We start from the raw sequence: 20,048 nt of genomic DNA, 5'->3' as shown, positions 1-20,048 counted from the left end.
AAAAAATGTCTGACTGATTGTACTGGTTATAAAAGAATAATAAAGCACAAATTTGAAGTATCGATTCAAACACGCAATATGCATATCATGAGAAATCAATCGACTTTCGATAAAATGGCTAGGTACCTTTGTTTGTGACACACTTGGATGCGAATAACAGTTGAACTAGCATAGAGGTGAACGATCTACTAGTTTCAAAACAAGCCTCTTAGAGGTCATGAACTATGAGGGGCTATCAATCTTGAAAATCCTGACACAAGCCACGAGTAGGAGAATTGTGCCACACAAGGTGGGAAGATTCACGGCATGGTGGAAGCCTGTCGCTATGTGGGGCGGAGTATGCCATGTGTTGCGGAACAAGTGACACTCAGATATTTACACCATGAGGGGGATAGGGAACCCCCCTGATCTTCCCAATTTACGCAATGATTGTGGATACAGTCACAGTTAATGACCAAGAATCAAAAGAGGGGAGGGTTCAAGTTAGATACAAATTTGTATTGAAAACTCGTAGCCTATTTACATTTTTATGCCTTTTTCGGCCGAAGTTCATAATACAACAATATTCATAATATTTTTTTTTTTTTTGGGGGGGGGGGTAATTGATGTAGTCATTTTTCCATTTCAAGCTTTGGTAAAATTCTAGTTAATTGACTTCTTGCTATCTCAGAAAGGGTTTAGGTTAGGAAAATGAAACTTTCAGGGATGATTCTAAACACTAAAGTATGTCCCAGGAAGGTATTTTGAAGCAACTACCTCCACTCCTTCTCCCTTTAGAGGGCCCTGACCTTTGGTGACCTTTAAAATATATGTGTTATAAAAGTGAAACCTTATAAAATAGATCTTCTGCTTAATTGAAGTACAACAAAATTGTTTTCAGCTTCATAACTTTGCTCAATCCCATTTTATAAGGTTTTAAAGATATGCAAATACATTTCCTAAATATTGAAAAAAAAAACATTGATATGGCTCAAAATTCTACTCAAATAACAGGAATTGCATTTTCAGAACTAAAGGCAGAGAAAAAGCAACTAGTAACTGAAAATTAAGGTAAAATGTTGTTTTGTCAAAATTTCAATAGGTATAGACCTGTCATGTAGACAAATTCCAGGGCCCTCTAGAGGGAGAAGGAGTGGAGGTGGGTACTTTAAAATACCTTCCCAGGACATACTTTAGCCTGTAAACCCATCCCTGAAAGTTTCATTTTCCTAACCTAAACCCTTTCTAAGATAGCAAGAAGTCAATTAACTAGAATTTTACCTCAAGCTTTTAACATTTCAAGCTTTTAAGACTGACTTAGCAGATTATGACGAATTGCTTAGTTAAGTACTGTTTTTTAATTAATTAGTTAATTGTTATTTTACAATTAGTTAATTGCTTAGTTAGTTAAATTATAAAGAAAAAATCATGATTTTTAAAATATACAAATCAGCAGAGAACCAGTAATAGTAGAGTCATCCTGACCGTATCCTTTTTTAAGGATCTTAAATATTTAGTTATTCGAAAGAAAATAAAAAAAAAGTAACAGAACATTAAAAAATCTGATTAATGTAATGCTATTACGGTGAGGGCAAGGGTGTTATAAACCCTCTCCTATTTATTCACAAGTTCATAAAATGCGCACGAAACATGGAACAATTTCTTGACAAAAATGGTAAAAATAAGGGTTTGCGATAGACCTAAACTTAAACTAGATAGACCTAAACTAGACCTAAACTAAAATAAGGGTTTGCGATAGATAAACAAGTCAATATCAAAACTTAAATTTCTTTTTACTCATATTAAATAAAAAACACAAGTTTTTTTTAACTGCAAGTAAGGAGCGACATAAAAACTTAAAACGAACAGAAATTATTCTGTATATGAAAGGGGTTTTCCCCTCTTAAACGCCTCGCTCTTTACGCTAAAGTTTGACTCTTTGTCACAACTCTACTTTTTAAAACAATAAAAACGCTTTATAACATTGTGCTTACGCAAGGGATTGATTTCCGCAAAATAATCCTTTGCGTAAGCACAGTTCAGAGGTCAAATATACACAACATGAAACAATTCCATAATAAGAGTAGAACCGACAAAAGATGAAAACGAGGGGGGGGCTTCCCAAATTAGTCCAAAGGACTCACAACAATATTTACGCAAAAAGTTGGGAACTTCAATTGCAGAACTATCTTTTCTTTTACTTGTAAAACCTGCAGAAGAGGGCCAGTCCGGTAGCCTAATCCTGAATACTAACAGCGGCAAATTTTCTTACTTTTACAGATCCACGTGTAACTAAAAACAATCAGTATGCTAGTATCAAACTCTTCAGGTGTTGTCAATGAAAGAGCAAGTTCAAGTCAATATTATCTGACTATATACTTCTGATGGGGAAGACTAAATTTGATGAAACTTATATATTTAAAATCAAAATAAAAATGCTATTCTTTTGATGTAACTATTGGTATCAGAATTCCATTTTTATAGTTTCGGTTACTAATAAGCCGGGTCGCTCCTTACTACGTTACCAGTTCGTCACCACGAACTATTTGATGAATTGTTGTTCACAGTTGTAGTATCAAACAGTTGGTGGTAACGAATCAAACAGTTCGTGGTAACGAACTGTAGTAAGGAGCGACCCGGCTCCTTTTTTTTATTTTATTTTTTACTTTATTAAGTATTAATTAATTAAGTATTTTTTATTTTTTAACTTGTTTTTTTTATTTAATATTCATTCTGCATTGATCGTTCTTTTCAATTAGACACGTTTAGGAGTATTTTGGTAATTGTCTGTTAAACAGAACATCCTCAAGAAGTTAAGTTATGTTAATCCTAATGAAATATAGCAAAACACGATGATAATATAATACTTTAGAAACAAATCATGGAAACCATGACAGAGAATTATGGAAAGCAGGGGGCGCAAAAACATTATATTAAATACCTAACCCAACTTAACCTAATTTAACCTAACCCCCCTAACCACCTTTAAATATTAAATATTTAATTAAATTCAACTACATCGTAGTTTTCTCTCAAAAATAAACAAACCATAACCGATTCAAACCGGTTTTGCTTAATCTTGACCGCGTAATTCTTGAGGATATTCTGTTTGACAGACAAGTACCACTTTTTTTATGTTTATGCTAATTTAATGTATCCTTGAAAATTGAATTGAAACTTGAGAAAATGGATTTGGTACTATTATTCAGAACACACTCAATAAGAGAAGTTAGGTTTTTTCGTAAAACAAACTACGATACAGGTACATTTTAATTAGGTAATACCTAACCTCAATGTTCCTTCTCGTAAGAGGATAAAGTCATAATTCTATGTTGAGAGTCATAAAGTCATAAAGAGAGTAAAGAGAGTAAGAGTCATAAAGTCATAAGTTATGTTGTGTTCATTGACGCACTGTTTCGTTGTGGGTAACAACCCCTTTAATCCTGGAAAAATATAATTGCCTCTATTTCAGTCTTGGCAAATGCCAAATCTTCATTTCAAAATCCATGTTCAGACACTATCTTCTATCACTATGCGTAGCAAACTAAATTGAGTTTTGTCTTTGTGGCTATGAAACCGGATTTTCTCATAAAATGTACCTGCATCGTAGTTTTTTTTTCCCGAAAGAACCTAACTTCACTTATTGAGTGTGTTCTTAATAATACACAAGTACATTGATTTCTTCCGAGTACCAAAAAACTGAAACTTGATTTTTGAAAATAAATGATTTTTGATTTTTGGAATTGGTTAAATGGAAACTCCAACAACCATATGTATCAATTTTGTTAAATTGATCATTAGTTTTTTGTTTTTTTGGCGTTTTGTTTTCTTTTTTTGCAATTTATTTATCTTATTTATTTCTATTTTTGATGATAAGTGAAATATTTTAAAGAAATGGATCGTATCCTTTACCTTTTTTTTTTATCTTAAAAAATTGGGAAAAAATCCAGAATGTCACAATGTCAGCTTAAGAAAATTCTCAACATCCACTGGCAACACAAGATAACCAACCAATCCATCCTCGACAAAACGGTTGAGCCTCTTGTGACAGATATCAGGTGAGTTCGCCAATGGAGATACTTTAGCCACGTACTATGTAAGGACAATCCCCGGCTACCGAATGCAGCCCTCCACTGGCAACCGTCGGGTTTACGCCACAGAGGCAGACCCGGAAACATCATGCGCCGGACGTACCAGACATATCTGTGAAATCTGAACAACTCAATCCAGCTTCACTGGGAGGATGTACTGGCAGCAGTAAGCCTGTGGGAAGATTGGCGGCTCCTTCTGAATGCCTTGGGTGCCTCTAGAGGCATAGGTAACTATTTCCAGAACTACAACATCAGTATTTTTAAATCTTTTTGGACGTTAAGTCCGTTACTAATCTAAATCGCCTTTCGTTTTTGGAAAAAACTGTGGAAAGTCACGGGATGGTCAACCGGCTTATATATACACTAATGTATTTTATTTTTTAAATGAACTATTTCCAGCACTGGAACATTAGTGGCAGCAACTTACCAGAATTACAAGTTAAAAATTAATGGTAGTTCTCTAACAGAAAAATTCAAAGAGCTGTAATTCCCCCCCCCAAAAAAAAAACAACAACAACAGATTTCAAAGTAACTTAAGATAATAAAAATTGCCTTTTTAATATGCCTCTTCCTCCCCTCCCCCAAGCAATATAACGGATATTTTGAAGAGGGTGGAAACTACGTATGGGAATGGCGATCGTTGTCTTGGTCAAAAGGGATTGGTCCTTTACACCTATATCTTCCCCCCCAAAAAGACTGGAACTGACAAGTGAGCAGAGCCCCTCCCTCCTGATTTGAAGCTCACCTTAGTTTCTAGTTATCTATTCCACCTGTTTCAAAAGTACCCCCTCCTCTAAAATAAATGCCTGTATCAAATGCATCGAACAGAAATTAATACCATAAACATTTAAGAAAATATTAGAACCATCAATTCTTACATTTAGGTGAGCGGGGGCTTCCAGACAGTTTCATGAGTACCATTGCTGCAGTGCACTCGTCCATAACTTGAGCAGATGAGCTATTTTCTGTTTCCATTTCGCTGTCACAGGAGTCATTCACCGGGCGACGTTTACGATTACTGAAAAATTGTCAAAGTTTAAGTATCAGAGTGAATAAATTCTGTACCAATGTTATTTGCAGGATAAACGTCGGATAGGTCGGATAACATTGACCAAATGTAAGTTTCAGAGTGAATAAATTCTTTATCAACGTCTTTTTTCGGATAAAAGTCGGATAAAATTGAAAGAATGGGGGAATAAATTTTTTATCAACGTCTTTTGTCTGATAAACGTCGGAGTGAATAAATTCTTTCTCAACGTCTTTTTTCGGATAGAAGTCGGATAAAATTGACAGAATGGGGGAATAAATTCTTTATCAACGTCTTTTGTCGGATAAACGTCGGAGTGAATAAATTCTTAACCAACGTCTTTTTTCGGATTAAAGTCGGATAAAATTGACAGAATGGGGGAATAAATTCTTTATCAACGTCTTTTGTCTGATAAACGTCGGAGTGAATAAATTCTTTATCAACGTCTTTTTTCGGATAAAAGTCGGATAAAATTGACAGAATGGGGGAATAAATTCTTTATCAACGTCTTTTGTCGGATAAACGTCGGAGTGAATAAATTCTTTATCGAAAATAGCGACGAAGACCACACTGCCTTTCCATAACAAACAAATACAACGTAGAGACAATAGGGAAAATTTTAGGGACAATTTCCACTGTCTTAAAATTTTCCCTATTGTCTCTACGTTGTATTTGTTTGTTAAATTCTTTATCAACGTCTTTTGTCAGATAAACGTCTGATACATCGGGCAAAATTAACTAATGTAAGCATCAGATTGAATAAATTCTTTATCAACGTTGTATATTCTTCTGCATATTATAAGCTGTCTGTCATCCAGATTTAAATGTAGCATCAGATGACCTAGCTGTCAACATGATGGTGATACATCAATTTAATATGTTTTATCAAGGAATTAAGGTGATTTCCATGAACTTATTTATAACCGCTAGCTTTAATATCTGCTTGTATTCCCTTAAAATGTTATATAAAATATATTCAAACCCGTAAAAAAGAATCGTATATATTTGTATGTTTAGCCCTTAGTAGAGGGAGTCTAACTTATGTACTAAATCATGTAACAGTGTCTGCTTCTGGTTAGGGTTTTGTATGAATAAAGACTTTTTATGTATATATATATATATATATATATATATATATATATATATATATATATATATATATATATATATATAATGAAAAGAGAAATCACCAATGCTACAGCACAAACACACACAAAAAAAAAAAAAAAAAAAAAAAGGAGACAGAAGGAGAAAAGGAAGACTGTTTTCCTAAATTAGTGATTAATATAGACCAGCACTTGAATGAGGCCTTAACCCTACTCATCCATACAATCACATAGGTCAAACAGCATAGCCACACACAATCAACCATAAAGAATAATCCATGGACAGGCAGTCATGTCGTCAATAAGTATAAGTCGTCATTTACCAAACAATAGAAAAAATAATGTAGACAAATAATTCAGAGGCAACACCCAACATAAGGGCTCATCAGGAGAATACACTGGCCTATATAGGGTTTCGCCACACGTCGGATAAAATTGACTAAATGTAAGCATCAGAGTGTATAAACTCTTTATCAACGTCTTTTGTCAGATTAACGTCGGAAAAGTTGAATCAACGTCTTTTGTCGGATAAACGTTGGATAAGTTGGATAAAATTGATTAAATGTAAGCATCAGATTGAATAAATTCTTTATCAACGTCTTTTGTCTGATAAACGTCGGAAAAAAATTGAATCAACGTCTTTTGTCGGATAAACATCGGACACGTCGGATAAAATTGACTAAATGTAAGCATCAGAGTGTATAAACTCTTTATCAACGTCTTTTGTCAGATTAACGTCGGAAAAAATTGAATCAACGTCTTTTGTCGGAAAAACATCGGACACGTCGGATAAAATTGACTAAATGTAAGCATCAGAGTGTATAAACTCTTTATCAACGTCTTTTGTCAGATTAACGTCGGAAAATAATTGAATCAACGTCTTTTGTCGGAAAAACACCGGACACCTCGGATAAAATTGACTAAATGTAAGCATCAGAGTGTATAAACTCTTTATCAACGTCTTTTGTCAGATTAACGTCGGAAAAAAATTGAATCAACGTCTTTTGTCGGAAAAACATCGGACACGTCGGATAAAATTGACTAAATGTAAGCATCAGAGTGTATAAACTCTTTATCAACGTCTTTTGTCAGATTAACGTCGGAAAAAAATTGAATCAACGTCTTTTGTCGGAAAAACGTTGGATATGTTGGATAAAATTGATTAAATGTAAGCATCAGATTGAATAAATTCTTTATCAACGTCTTTTGTCTGATAAACGTCGGAAAAAAATTGAATCAACGTCTTTTGTCGGATAAACGTTGGATAAGTTGGATAAAATTGATTAAATGTAAGCATCAGATTGAATAAATTCTTTATCAACGTCTTTTGTCTGATAAACGTCGGAAAAAAATTGAATCAACGTCTTTTGTCGGATAAACGTTGGATAAGTTGGATAAAATTGATCAAATGTAAGCATCAGATTGAATAAATTCTTTATCAACGTCTTTTGTCTGATAAACGTCGGAAAAAAAATGAATCAACGTCTTTTGTCGGATAAACGTTGGATAAAATTGATTAAATGTAAGCATCAGATTGACTAAATTCTTTATCAACGTCTCTTGTCGGATAAACACGTGTCGGATACACGTCAAAAAAATTAAATATCGCAGTAAATATTTCGAATCAACGTTATTTTTCGGATATACGTAGGATACAATTGACATAATGTAAATATTAGAGTGAATAAATTCTGCATAAACGTCAGATGCAGTGGGAAAACAAGTAAAACAAGCTACTGTGCAATTAGATCAAATTATGGCGGAACGGAATTTCCTTGATGACTTTTTGGGGTGTTTCATTGAGTTTCCGGGGTGCTGACTTTTACTAAAAACTCCAGTTGTATTCATTCTAAGTCATATGCAGCATTTCAGGCTTTTTTTAAGGCAGTGGCAGTTTTTGGGAGAAACAGAAGGGGCACTTGCCACAGGCAAAGAAATTCTAGGAAAACGAAATTTAAAATAAATAATTTAACAGTTATAATCATTTTTTATTTATTTTTGAAACTTTTTTTTAATTCAATGAAGTAGGGGTGCATTAATTAATTAATAAAAATAAATGAAAAAATACTTACATAATAATAATAAAATTAGGATAATAATAATAATAAAATAAATCATCAATTAATAAAGAAATAACAATAAATTCAATAATAAAGTAACTAAAATAATCATAACTATTGAATTAGGCTAACATAATAATAATTAAAAATACTTGAAACAAATTTTGTTAATAAATTCAATTTTTGTTAAGGCATGGCCTGAAAATTTTTGCAGGACAGAGGGGGGGAGGCGCTAATCGATATTTTTCTTTATTCTTGATTTCCACGAAGAGAAGTCAGAATCACTGCCGTTGATAAGGGGGGAGGGTAAGAAAATAAATTTCATTACTTTCATTAATGAAAATAAATTTAATTACGTCAAATAGAAGATTCCCCTGTTTTCGACCATATTTATAATTTTAGTGACTTAGTGATATAACCCAAAGCAGGGAGGCAAACAGCACATGAAATCCTAAGTGATTTATATTTCTTACACTTTCTAATGCTTTTCATGCATAACAGGCGCGTACACTATTTTTGGTGCCTTTGAATTGCCCAATGATGTCCAACAAGACCAAGAAATTTAAAACATAGATTAAATTAATGATGTTTCTAAGCAGACCTTCGGAAAGATGCAACAAACTCCAAATTGATTGATGTCCATCATTCCGCATAAATCAAAGTGCAATTTTGACAAGTTCCCATTTGTTGCGTCAAGTAACACCGATATCAAAATTGTCCAACTCGTGGCTTGTTCATTTGAGCCATTTACTTTTTAATGAAAATTTTCACATCTGGCCATCTGTTAATTTACGGCTTGTATTCATCAAAAAAGAGAGAGAGAAAAAAGAAAAGATCAAAAGTAGACTGTTAAAGACTTTTATTGTTTCTAGTGGTCGTTAATCAGCATACGTGACAAGTAACACATTATCTCTTTTTGCATATTTTGCAATCAAGGTGTTGCGCAATTAGACAGACTTCAAGACAACTTTTGATGGGGGAGGGGGGAACAAATATATATACAAAACAAATATAAAAAATAAGAAAAAGAGAATATACTATAAAACCTAGGAGCTGCCTCCTCCTAAATGGGTTCTGAGACCACACTGGCTAAACGTCGTCGTTTTGTCGAACGACAAAAACGAAGAAGTACATTCACAAAAATATAGGAAATAACGTACAAACCTGGAAACTCCCACCTCCTAGATACGTCATAAGACCACACTGGCTCAGTTTGACAAAAAAAGGGTTATTTCCACACTTTAAAAAACAAATCCTTCGGCAAAGATTTTCGCTAAGCCGCTCTCTGGTACCGTGGAGTTCACTTTTAAAAGTTAGTCTTTCGTCTTTTTTTATGTACCTTTCTTTTTCTTCCCTATTTTTCATCAAACCAACAATATAGGTAAATTATGGAAAAAATATAGAGAAATTTGGGCACTCTCTTAAGTAAGTGCCTATGGGCAATTATTTACTTTCAATGCACTGATGACATGGAAGTTCTAGACTTATAGTAAGGAGGGTAGAGGGCCAAAGCACATCTGGTGAAATCTTGAGAGGGTCTCACACCTTCTAAGAAATTTAGGGCCCTGCTCCGAAATGTTCGAAAAGATATTTTTGCAGAACCAGGGTTGAACTTTCTCTCCCGTGAGAGACCAAAGCTCTATTCCTATGATGGAAACAGAACGGGGCAGGGCAGCTGCCAAAAATCAAAACCATTAGTGTCTGAGACGGAGGGGGAGGTTAAATACTTTTTGAAATGGGTTCAAATACTTGAAATCGGCCCTGGATGCAGGGACATCCACAAAGGCGGTAAGACAACTGCCCTCCCCCCCCGCCAAGATGAATGACCAGAATTATACAAAAAGTGAAGATTTGTTTTGATATGTGCATGCCATAAAAATGTTGAAAAAGCGAAAACCCGATTTCAAGGCCGTATCCAGGGGGTGGGGGTTGGGCGATTTGAACCCTCTTCGAAATGTTTGTCTCACTTGTAAAAACGTATCAAAATTGGACATAAAAAACTTTTTATACATTTTTTTTAGGTTTTTTGTGTAAACCCTCCGAAAAATCCTTGTTTAACCCCCTCCCCCCTACGGCCCTTGTGTATTTGTTGTCGAAGGACCAGGCAGGTGTTCAGGAATCTGTATCGGTAAAAGGGACAAATTCAAAGAAAGGGGGTGCTGTTTAAGGAATACTATTTGGAATTCTTGGAAAAAGGGATTATGTTTGAAATGTGGAAATAAAATTGTCACTGTTTAATTTTTTCGCGTACAGAATTAGAAAATTTTATTTTAAGTTTTCAGTAGCTGGGAAAATATTACCCCTGAAATGTGAAGTTGGTATGATAGAAAAATGATCTACCAACGTCTAATCTTCTAAAATATTTTCACAATTTTGTTGGTGGTGATTGACCTTGGAATCGCATTTGGCAGAGGAAAATTTACAAAACAGCAAATAATTGAACCATACGAATATTGTAGGAAATGTTGGAAACATAAATATTTATGAAACTTCTTTAAAAAAGATTCCAGATACGCTAGAAGGTAAAAGCAAATTTTTGCCATTACACAGAGAATTCACAAATTTTTAAGAAAAAAAGAAGCTAGACACTGCTCCAGGAGAAAGAGTAACACTGAAAAAGTGTCCTATTGTTCTCTTAACATTAAAAAGTACTAAAATATAACGTTTCAAAATAGGAATGAAACCTTTTAATTTCAGGGTTGATCATATCGACCCAGTAGACCCAGAACATCGGGAGAGGGCTCATTCTAACCGAAATTAAAAGTTCTAGTTCCTTTTTTAGGGCAAGTAGGCTCCCTCCTATGCCACTACTTTCCAAAATCATACGATCAAATTTTGAGATAGCTATATTGTTCAGCATAGTTGAAAGGTCCAACAATTATGTCTGCAGATAACATGACCCCCCACAGCCCCTGGGGAAATGTCTTTAATTTATAAAATTTGAATATTGTTTATGTATAGTATTTGTTATTGGGTAATTTGAGTATTTGTATAGTAATTTGAATATTGTTTATGTATAGTATTTGTTATTGGGAAGTATGCATGCATTTTTCAGGTAGGGACGAGAGGACGAATTTTCTGCTGGGAGGATTTTGCACGGGGAAAATTTACCAAGAAGACGGAAGTTTCTAGGGGGTGAACTTTTCAGGGGAAATTTTATACTGGGGGGAATTTGCCAGAATCCTCATACGAAATTCCTTTTGATGTCTTGCATTCCCTTTACCGGCTCAATTTTTTACGTATGGGCATGTTAAGGGTAATTGTTCAGGGTAAGTTTTTACATGGATTGAATTGTCCAAAGGATATTTCCATGGGGAAGAGGAATTTTCCGCCAGATTTCATGACATTATTTAAGAAATAATAAGAAATTAAATAAAAAACAAGTTTTTTCGGCTCAAAGTAAGAAGCAACATTAAAACTTATAACAAACAGAAATTATTACGTATATGAAGAGGGTTTTCCCCTCTCAACGCCTTACTCTTTACGCTAAAATATGAAAGAAAAGGTCGTTTAATTAGAACAATAAGTAACTTTTTTAAAAGTGTCGAAAAACTTTAGCCTAAAGAGCAAGGTGTTGAGGAGGGGGAAATCCCCTCAAACGCGCAATAATTTCTTTTCGGTTTAAGTTTTGCTCCTTTCTTTGAGCTGAAAAAACTTGTTTCCTTTTTAATTAATATAGATAGAGACAGGTAGGCTACCATATTTTTCAGAAGTCATTAAATCTTAAAAAGAAAGATTATTTATCTGGAAACGAAAAATAAGAAACGATATTTCCATAATTTCCAACAATACACACATTATCCCATTCCCCCTGCCCTTTCTGGGGATTTGTCCCTTTTACCGGTACTCATCCCAGCATACCTGCCTGGTCCTTCGACACGACCGAACAAACTGTCAAGGCACTTAAGAAATAATCCCTTTAATTGGTAAATGATTTCTCTCACGTCTTCTTTATATAGATATCAAGACAGGTACCATATTTTTCTAAAGTAATTAAAATTTAAAAAGTACTATTATTTTATAACTCTGTAAGAGAAAAAAAGAAACGATAAAAAGTTTATTTTTAAAAATCTTGCCAAAAAGTTATTGACACAGGGTTGTCTGATAACTGCGCAAATTTGCAATAGAGCGTTGACTTCACGGAACTTGACCCAAGTATTCCAACCTCAATCCTTTTAATATTTTTGGTGAACTAAAGTTTACTTCCGCGGTTGGCACGATTGCCAAATTCTGTAAATAGTTTTAAATTCGGCCTTGACATTTGCGCAAAAAGCGTCCTACTAACCTATTCGTTTTCACCATGGTTTTTCGTTCTCAGGTAAATAACTGCAGGCTAGCAGATATTTGATTAATACCAATTCCTTATTTTGCGTTTGAGCCAAATTACAAATGGCTTTCACGTAACAAAACTAAATCAAGGAAAAACACAAACTTAAACACAATTTAAATAGGTATTTAAGTGTTACCCCGACCACATTCAAGAAGTGAAGTTAGGTTTAATCATAATGAAATATACCAAAGTATGATAAAAATATAATACTTTAGTAACAAAACTATGGACACTAGAAAATTATGGAAAGCCGCCCGCCCAGAACGCATTATATTAAATACCTAGCCGATTCTATATGTTGAATATTTAATAAAATTTTACGTCTATACTAGTTTATGACACTCGAGCTAAGCTGATTATCTCCAAAGGCAGACAGAGAAACTGGTTTTACTTAGATCAAGAACTTGAGTGTGGTCGTAAATAGCGACGAAGCCCACTGTCTTTCCATCACAAACATCAAAAACAAGAAGAACAATAGGGAATTATTTTTGTAAAACATTAGAAATCTAATTTGAATGAATATTTCGGGCTTGTGACAACGGGCCGTCCTCAGCAAAGCATAAATACATAGAAGAAAAAACTTACCAGCAATATACAACCAATAAAACTAAAATATATTTTTTAAACAGTCCCAGCATCCTTACTTCTGCGAAGTTCAACAAGGACTTAAAAAAAAAAAAAAAAAAAAAAAAAAAAGTTTTATTGGTCGTATGTTGTTTTAAGCTTTTCTTCTTCTATATATTTATGTTTTGCTGAGGACGGCCCTTGGACATAGGGCCGAAATATTCATTCAAATTAGATTTCACTGTTTTACAAAAAGAATTCCCTACTTCTTGTTTCTGATGTTTGAGTGTGGTCGGGATAACAGGTAAGTATCTTTAAATAATTTGCAGTAATGATTATTACCATTATGGAGAGAAGTGTCCCCCACCTTCCCAAAATCTCAGTAACTTTTCCACAATAACTTATAATGTTCATATAATTCGCTTTATTCTGGCACTTTCTCAGAGTTGTAATACCCCCCCCCCGCACATAATACCTACATAACTTTCCTGCGTGTGGAATCAGGGCATTGCAGAATATGTATAATTAATGTTGTAAAAAGAGGGTCAATCCTAGTCCAGCCCTAGTCCTAGTGTAAAAGGGGGGGGGGTAGTCCTAGTCCTTATCCCTTTTAATTACCTTTCTTGCTAGCGGTTTCTGGTCAAATTTATCCTCTTACGTAAGTATAAGAAGTGCACGAATTGAGTGAGGTAACCTCTTTTGTAATGTTATTTTTATTATCTGGGAATTTCAATTCCCGTCACGTGTCAAAATTATTGCAGGTTCAATATCCAGCATTTCCCTCTTCTTTTTTTATATGTAAAAAAATAGATAAAAAAGAGAAAGAGAGAGGAATAATTAATCGATTCTTTTGTCTATGGGTTAAATCCATTTCATATAAAAATTGAATAATAAGAAAATTTAAACTGAAACAGAACTATAGACTAAAACATTGCCACAGATAAATCTAAAACGAATTCCATTGAAACTTTTTCCTATTTCAAACATTTAATTTACAGATAAAAGTAAAGGTTCCCATAAAGTGAAACATGATTTTATCATTAAAATTGAGGTAAAACATTGTTCCAAAGGTTAGACATTCGAAAACAAAATCAATTGGTCCAGAAATCTTACTGAAAACCGAAGAAGCACTCCATTTATACCCTGAATTCGGGCATTGACACATTTTCGAATCTAAGAAACGAAATTTTGTAACGAGTATATTAATACATATTTAACAGGAATATTATACAAATCATCCGAATAACATTAACATAATGTTAGAATCCACCTGGCATAATTGATATTGAATTACAAATAATACGTATATTTTAACTAATATTTAATAAATATTAATATTATTACCTTCTACTTTAAATGGGCGATACTTGTATAGTAAAAGCTTAGATAACTTTTTCTGGAAATTGGCGGCACTAAGATTTTTCGGCTTCAAAAGATGAACTAGATTGGTTGACTTTAGGAAAATTCGTTTAGAGCAATAATTTTGGAAAGAAACATTTTTCATATGAACGACATGCCATTCACATGTATTTCTTATCGTTCTGTTTGCTTTAATAATATATATATATATATATATATATATATATATATATATATATATATATATATATATATATATAAAGAACACACCAGAAATCGGCCAGAAAAACACACCAGGAATCGGAAAGAACATACCAGAAATCGGCACGAATTCGGCCAGAAAAACATACCAGAAATCGGGACAAGTTCGGCCAGAAATCAGAAACTCGGCAAAAATTCAGCCAGAAATAACACACTAGAAATCGGGACAAATTCAGCCAGAAATCAGAAACTCGGCAAAAATTCAGCCAGAAATAACACACAAGAAATCGGCACGAATTCGACCAGAAATCAGAAATCGGTGCGAATTCGGCCAGAAAGAATGCACCAGAAATCGGCACGATTTCAGTCCAGAAAGAGCACACCAGAAATCGGCATGAATTCGGCCAGAAAAAACACCAGAAATTGGCACGATTTCGGCCAGAAAAACACACCAGAAATTGCCACAAATTCCAAAAGCAAACCCCGTTTTCCTGTGTCGTGTTAAAAAACAATTTCCTCGCACTTCCATTGGTCAATCAACTTTCCGTTTAATCTGTGAACCCCTAACGAAAAGGTGGCTTAACTATACCAAGATACTTGAGCAGAGAAATGAATCTAATTAGGCTTTTTAGAGTCACAGTTTGAAACAGGCCTCCTCAAGATAAAAAAAAAATATTACAAAGAATTAGAAACATGTAAAAGCCAAAAGTTATGGAGAATGACGACTTTTTCCGAAGAAGAGCATTAAAATAAAATCTAAGCGAATATCTCGGCAATGTGGACATAGACCATTTCTGTCGAAATAGAGAATAATTTAAAAAGAAACCAATAAAAAGTATAACTTAAGGTTAAACAAGTCCTCGATAAAAAAAATCAAAATTAACAGAACCTTAGCTTCATCACTTTACAAAAACTCAGATATGACAATTAGAAAAATGCCATTCAAAGCGATTTTTATCTCGAAAAAGTATGATTGCTATTTTATGTACTTTTATATACTATGATTGAGGGTCGATCAATTATATTCCGGAGTTTTCAAATTTAACGAATTGGTATGCATGGTACGGTCCCAACACGTTCACAATGGCTTCGGCGCCTTATACCCCCAAAATCTCAAGTTTTCAACGATCCCTTCTGTTTTCCGTATAAACTGTTCAAACTCAAGCTTGTTTTGATACCCCTCCCCCCACACACACACCAAAATTACCATTCGCATAAGATACTGCTACTTAATATTTATTTTGAACTATACGTTACTTACATTACGTTGGGGCGGTGACAGAGAAGGATTTTTTAAATCTTCAAATTTCCTTGAAATATATTTACATTTGATGATAGTAAAGGAGATATAATGTGCAACCCAACTTTGACTTAAAGTCGGCAGATTTTACAATTAAGTTTTGTCAAGTCGGAAGGCTGCCCACTCTCTGCCACATGGTATACAATCAGGAACGGCACTTGTACCACCAAGCAACAGCCCGCAGTGTATGGCAACTTTCATAGCATGCTTGGGGCACTTTCGTCATTTGCAGTGCCCACCGCCTGGTGTACATGATCTTTGAAAGTCGGCAGCCCCTCGGTCAAGGTTTCAAAGGAGCGTGTTTTAATCACATCTGAAGAGAACTGGAACTGGATAATAGCTGACAAATTCGTGAATTTCTTGATTTCCTTCATTGCCTTAACCGTGATTATACGACATGACCTCGTGTATGAGCCATCCAAGATAAAAACAAACATTGTTTTTAACTTAAATCAATTCTAGAAAAAAATCTGAGGGAAGTAAAGAGGAAAATTCAAACCGAAAAGGAACAAAAATTAGCTTCGCAGTTTATATAAAAACGTCTACAAAAATACATTTGTAGAATGCTGAGCGACTACCCCTCTACTGAAAACCGAGTTTTTTTTTATAGAATTTAAATAGTAGCCTATACTAAAAGTTATCGATATTATGGTCGGTGAAAGACTAATGAAAGCCTTATAAATTAATGTTTTATTTTCTACAGATTACTTATCGGTACGAGGACCTGCCTACTCCTACAAGAACGTCTTATATTTTCCGTCAGTTTTGTGTTTTCAGTAAAGCGCTAGATTTTAGAAATCTATAAACCTAAGGAAGTATCACGAGTCGTTTTATTTGAGCTAGTTTTACAAATGCATGTTATGGCAAATAAGAGACAATAATTTTTGTTCATATAGTATCAACTCACCTCTTTACTGCCATTAGAGGATTTTGCTAGAAAAACAAATTAATCTATCAAAAGAAATTGCGCCGGGGTTTCTCATTACAGAGGAACTGGTTTAAATCCAATTTCTAGCATTCATAGTTGACTCGCATTTATATATATTTATCAGGAGAGTATATTTTTAAGTCAGATTTTATCAACACTGGTATTTAGCGCGTTAGACTTGAAATCTGTCCGTGAGAACAGGGTTCGACTCCTGGCGTCGCTGGTTATTTGGCTTGGAACGGGGGTCAGTGGTGTGACTCTGAAAGATCATCCACAGTCGTCCCAGCTCTAAATGTGTACCTGCAGAAATCCGGCGAGGGTAAACAGGACGAGTGTGCAAAAGCACAGGATGGCTAGCCCCAACCAGCGGGGGTTTTAGGGGGGCAGAGGGGACACTTGCCCCAGGTGCAGAAGTTTTAGGGGAACCAAATTTCAAATAAATATTCTAATCATTATAATCATTTTAGATTTTTTTTTAACTAAAATACAGGGGGTAGTTAATAAATTAAAATAATTAATAAACTATTAAATTATTTGTGAAATAAAAACAATGAAAATAGTTAAATAATAATTAAATAACTAAAATAACTAATAAAAAACAAATAATTTAATTAATAAATTAAAATGAATTATTAATTAATTATTAAATTGGAGATAATTGTCTTAATAAATGAAAGCTTTGCTAAGTTTTAGCCTGAAAAATTATGGGAGACATGGTGGGGCTATCAAGATTTTGTCCGGGAAGCAAGAGAGGCCAGAATGACCACTACCTCCAGCCCCCTTGCCCTTTCTGGCTGAAGGGCCAAGAAACAGAGATCAGCACTGCCGGTAGGAACTGTAAAGCCCAATGCCGTATTCTTTACCTTTACCTTTTTAATTCAAAGATTTGACTAGCGCTAATTTATGCCCATCAGATTTTTCATAGAATTTTCTGATTGGCTGAAAATTCAAATGAAAAATTCTGATTGGCTTGACTTAACGCTAGCTAAATCATCATGGCATTGAATATGTTTCTTGTTCATGGTAGTTAGTTTTGTCGTCAACTGTCTTAAGTCTAATCCCAGCGCAGTAGGCCTGGCGCCATTGTTTCCTTAAATTTCAATATGAAATTAGGCACGTAATTATATGTTATTTCAAACTAATCTTCTTTCCTTCGCACATTCAGAGCTATAAAACCAGGTAGGTGCTTGGGTATCAGCCCATCCTATTTTGCACGCAATCACTACCAAATTACCTACCGTTTCTCGGGTTATTATAGAGGCCGTTCACAGCTGAAAGAGAATGGTGGAACTCCCTATCTCTAGTTAATCCTAATAGCCAACAGTTATATAGGGATGAGGGTAATAGACCTCCACTTGCTGTACAGATTTTAAATCTTTTTACGTAAGTCTTCTGGAATTTTCTCACGCGGGATAAAAAAAAGGATGAAAATCCTCTACGGCCAGTACCCGCGTGGTGCGTAGAACCTACGTTTCAGTTTCTGGGTCTTTTTTACAGGGATAAGTAGTAAACCTGTCGTCCAACCTTATCGGGGCGGGATTAATCCCTGGACCCTCTCGTACCAAGCAGAGCATCAATCTACTGTACTATGGCAGAGTATTTCGTGTGGGAGGAGGTTTTAAAAACAAGTTGTTTCTTCGGAAGCACTCACTCATAGAATTTTGTTATACTGCACCCTAGAGCAGCATAACAAGAATCCATAAGAACAATTAAAACCGAGCGTCTTGTATTAATATATAATATTTAGGTGCGTTCAAAACATCTTTGGCCCTTAAAACGCCCCAAGAATTTTCGATCGAAATTTCAAGCTTTACGACAATCCCTTGTATATGAAGTGATTGGGGAAAAATAAATAGAAAAATATTACATTACAAGGGGTGCACACAACCCTTTACTTAGTCAACGCTAGTTTATTGACTGGTTCTTGGCTAAAAGTCTACAGTTTTGTTATGCTACGTGTTAGAGCAGGGATGTCTAACCTTCTATCCGCCTGAAAATTTTGTGCGGCCCGTTAGTCATTTTCATCAAGTAGTATCTTGCAGAAGAATTGCTGAAAATTAGAAAATACTAATATTCAAAAATAGTTTAGTTTATTTTAAAATTTGTTTATATGTATGCCGCACCTTAACCTAAACACCCTTCGTACACCAGCGTAACTATGAATTCTAACGTAAGGCCGTAATAAAGTGAACTTGAAAACATCGAGGTTCAAAATCGAAGTTAGGCTAGTCTTATGTCTCACAATTCTCTAGAGACAGTCGATTGTCAAAAACCCATCAAACAACACTTATCCATTGGCGGAAATAGCAGGTTAATTGTACCAGCTTGTCAATCTGGTCTCTAGGGGTGTTATCGGCGATCTGAAACGATTCTTTCTGACAAAAAACTTGTAAAAACTTCAGGTAGCTGAAAATATTCTATGGGACTGTTAGAAAATAAGAAAATACATCGAAAAATGGTTGCGATTATCTTACAGGTTATTGTCTTCTGCTCATGACAGTACCGATTTTGTTCTAAAAGCAATATCTTTCATAGTGTACACCTGTGAAAAAGAGCTAGACATTTTGTAAGACTTCTAAGCAATTGCAGGAAATACAGCAAATCCCGGAAAAACATTTTGTAGAATCTTCAAGAAGCTACGGCCTGATATTAAAAGCGGTATCTTCCGCCAATGAATACTCGAGTACTTTTTAAATATAAATTTTCAATTTTAACAAGGGATTTTGAGCTCCATCAGTTCACTTAATCACGGCCTTCAGTTGGAATCCAACAACTTACTATTAGGCAATAAATTTGTGTTTCTTTCTATATGTATGTTATTTGTTCCTATGTTCAAAGATGAAATTAAGGGCTTTTAATTGTTTCTGCACGTACCTATTCACTTCAGAATTTAACAAGTTCTGCGGCCCGTTCAATTATTTCAATTGATAATGCGGCCCACAAGTATGATAGATCCCTCTCTTAGGGCACGTTCCATATTGCTCATTAAAACAATACAACTTGTAATTTTCCGCGTCTTTTTTTTTGTCTTAAATTGCTTATTACAACCTATCGCGATGAATTTTTTCTTTTTATGGGCGCTTGCGCAATTTTTTTTATAGTA

General features: G+C 34.6%; 1 protein-coding gene across 1 annotated transcript in view; it reads right to left on the bottom strand.

Annotated features, from left to right (window-relative positions):
- The window catches only part of LOC136035171 (zinc finger protein 704-like), a 115,868-nt gene that overhangs the window by 80,273 nt on the left and 15,547 nt on the right, over window positions 1-20,048 (bottom strand). Inside the window, exon 3 of the mRNA XM_065716743.1 lies at window positions 4,949-5,088. Within this exon, the coding sequence (XP_065572815.1) occupies window positions 4,949-5,088 (140 nt within the window). The remainder of the gene's footprint in view (window positions 1-4,948; window positions 5,089-20,048) is intronic.

Source organism: Artemia franciscana, chromosome 14 (genome assembly GCF_032884065.1).
Source record: "Artemia franciscana chromosome 14, ASM3288406v1, whole genome shotgun sequence".
Taxonomy (NCBI): Eukaryota; Metazoa; Arthropoda; class Branchiopoda; order Anostraca; family Artemiidae; genus Artemia; species Artemia franciscana.
Note: the sequence above shows the minus strand (reverse complement) of the source record. Positions and strands in the feature narration are given on the sequence as shown.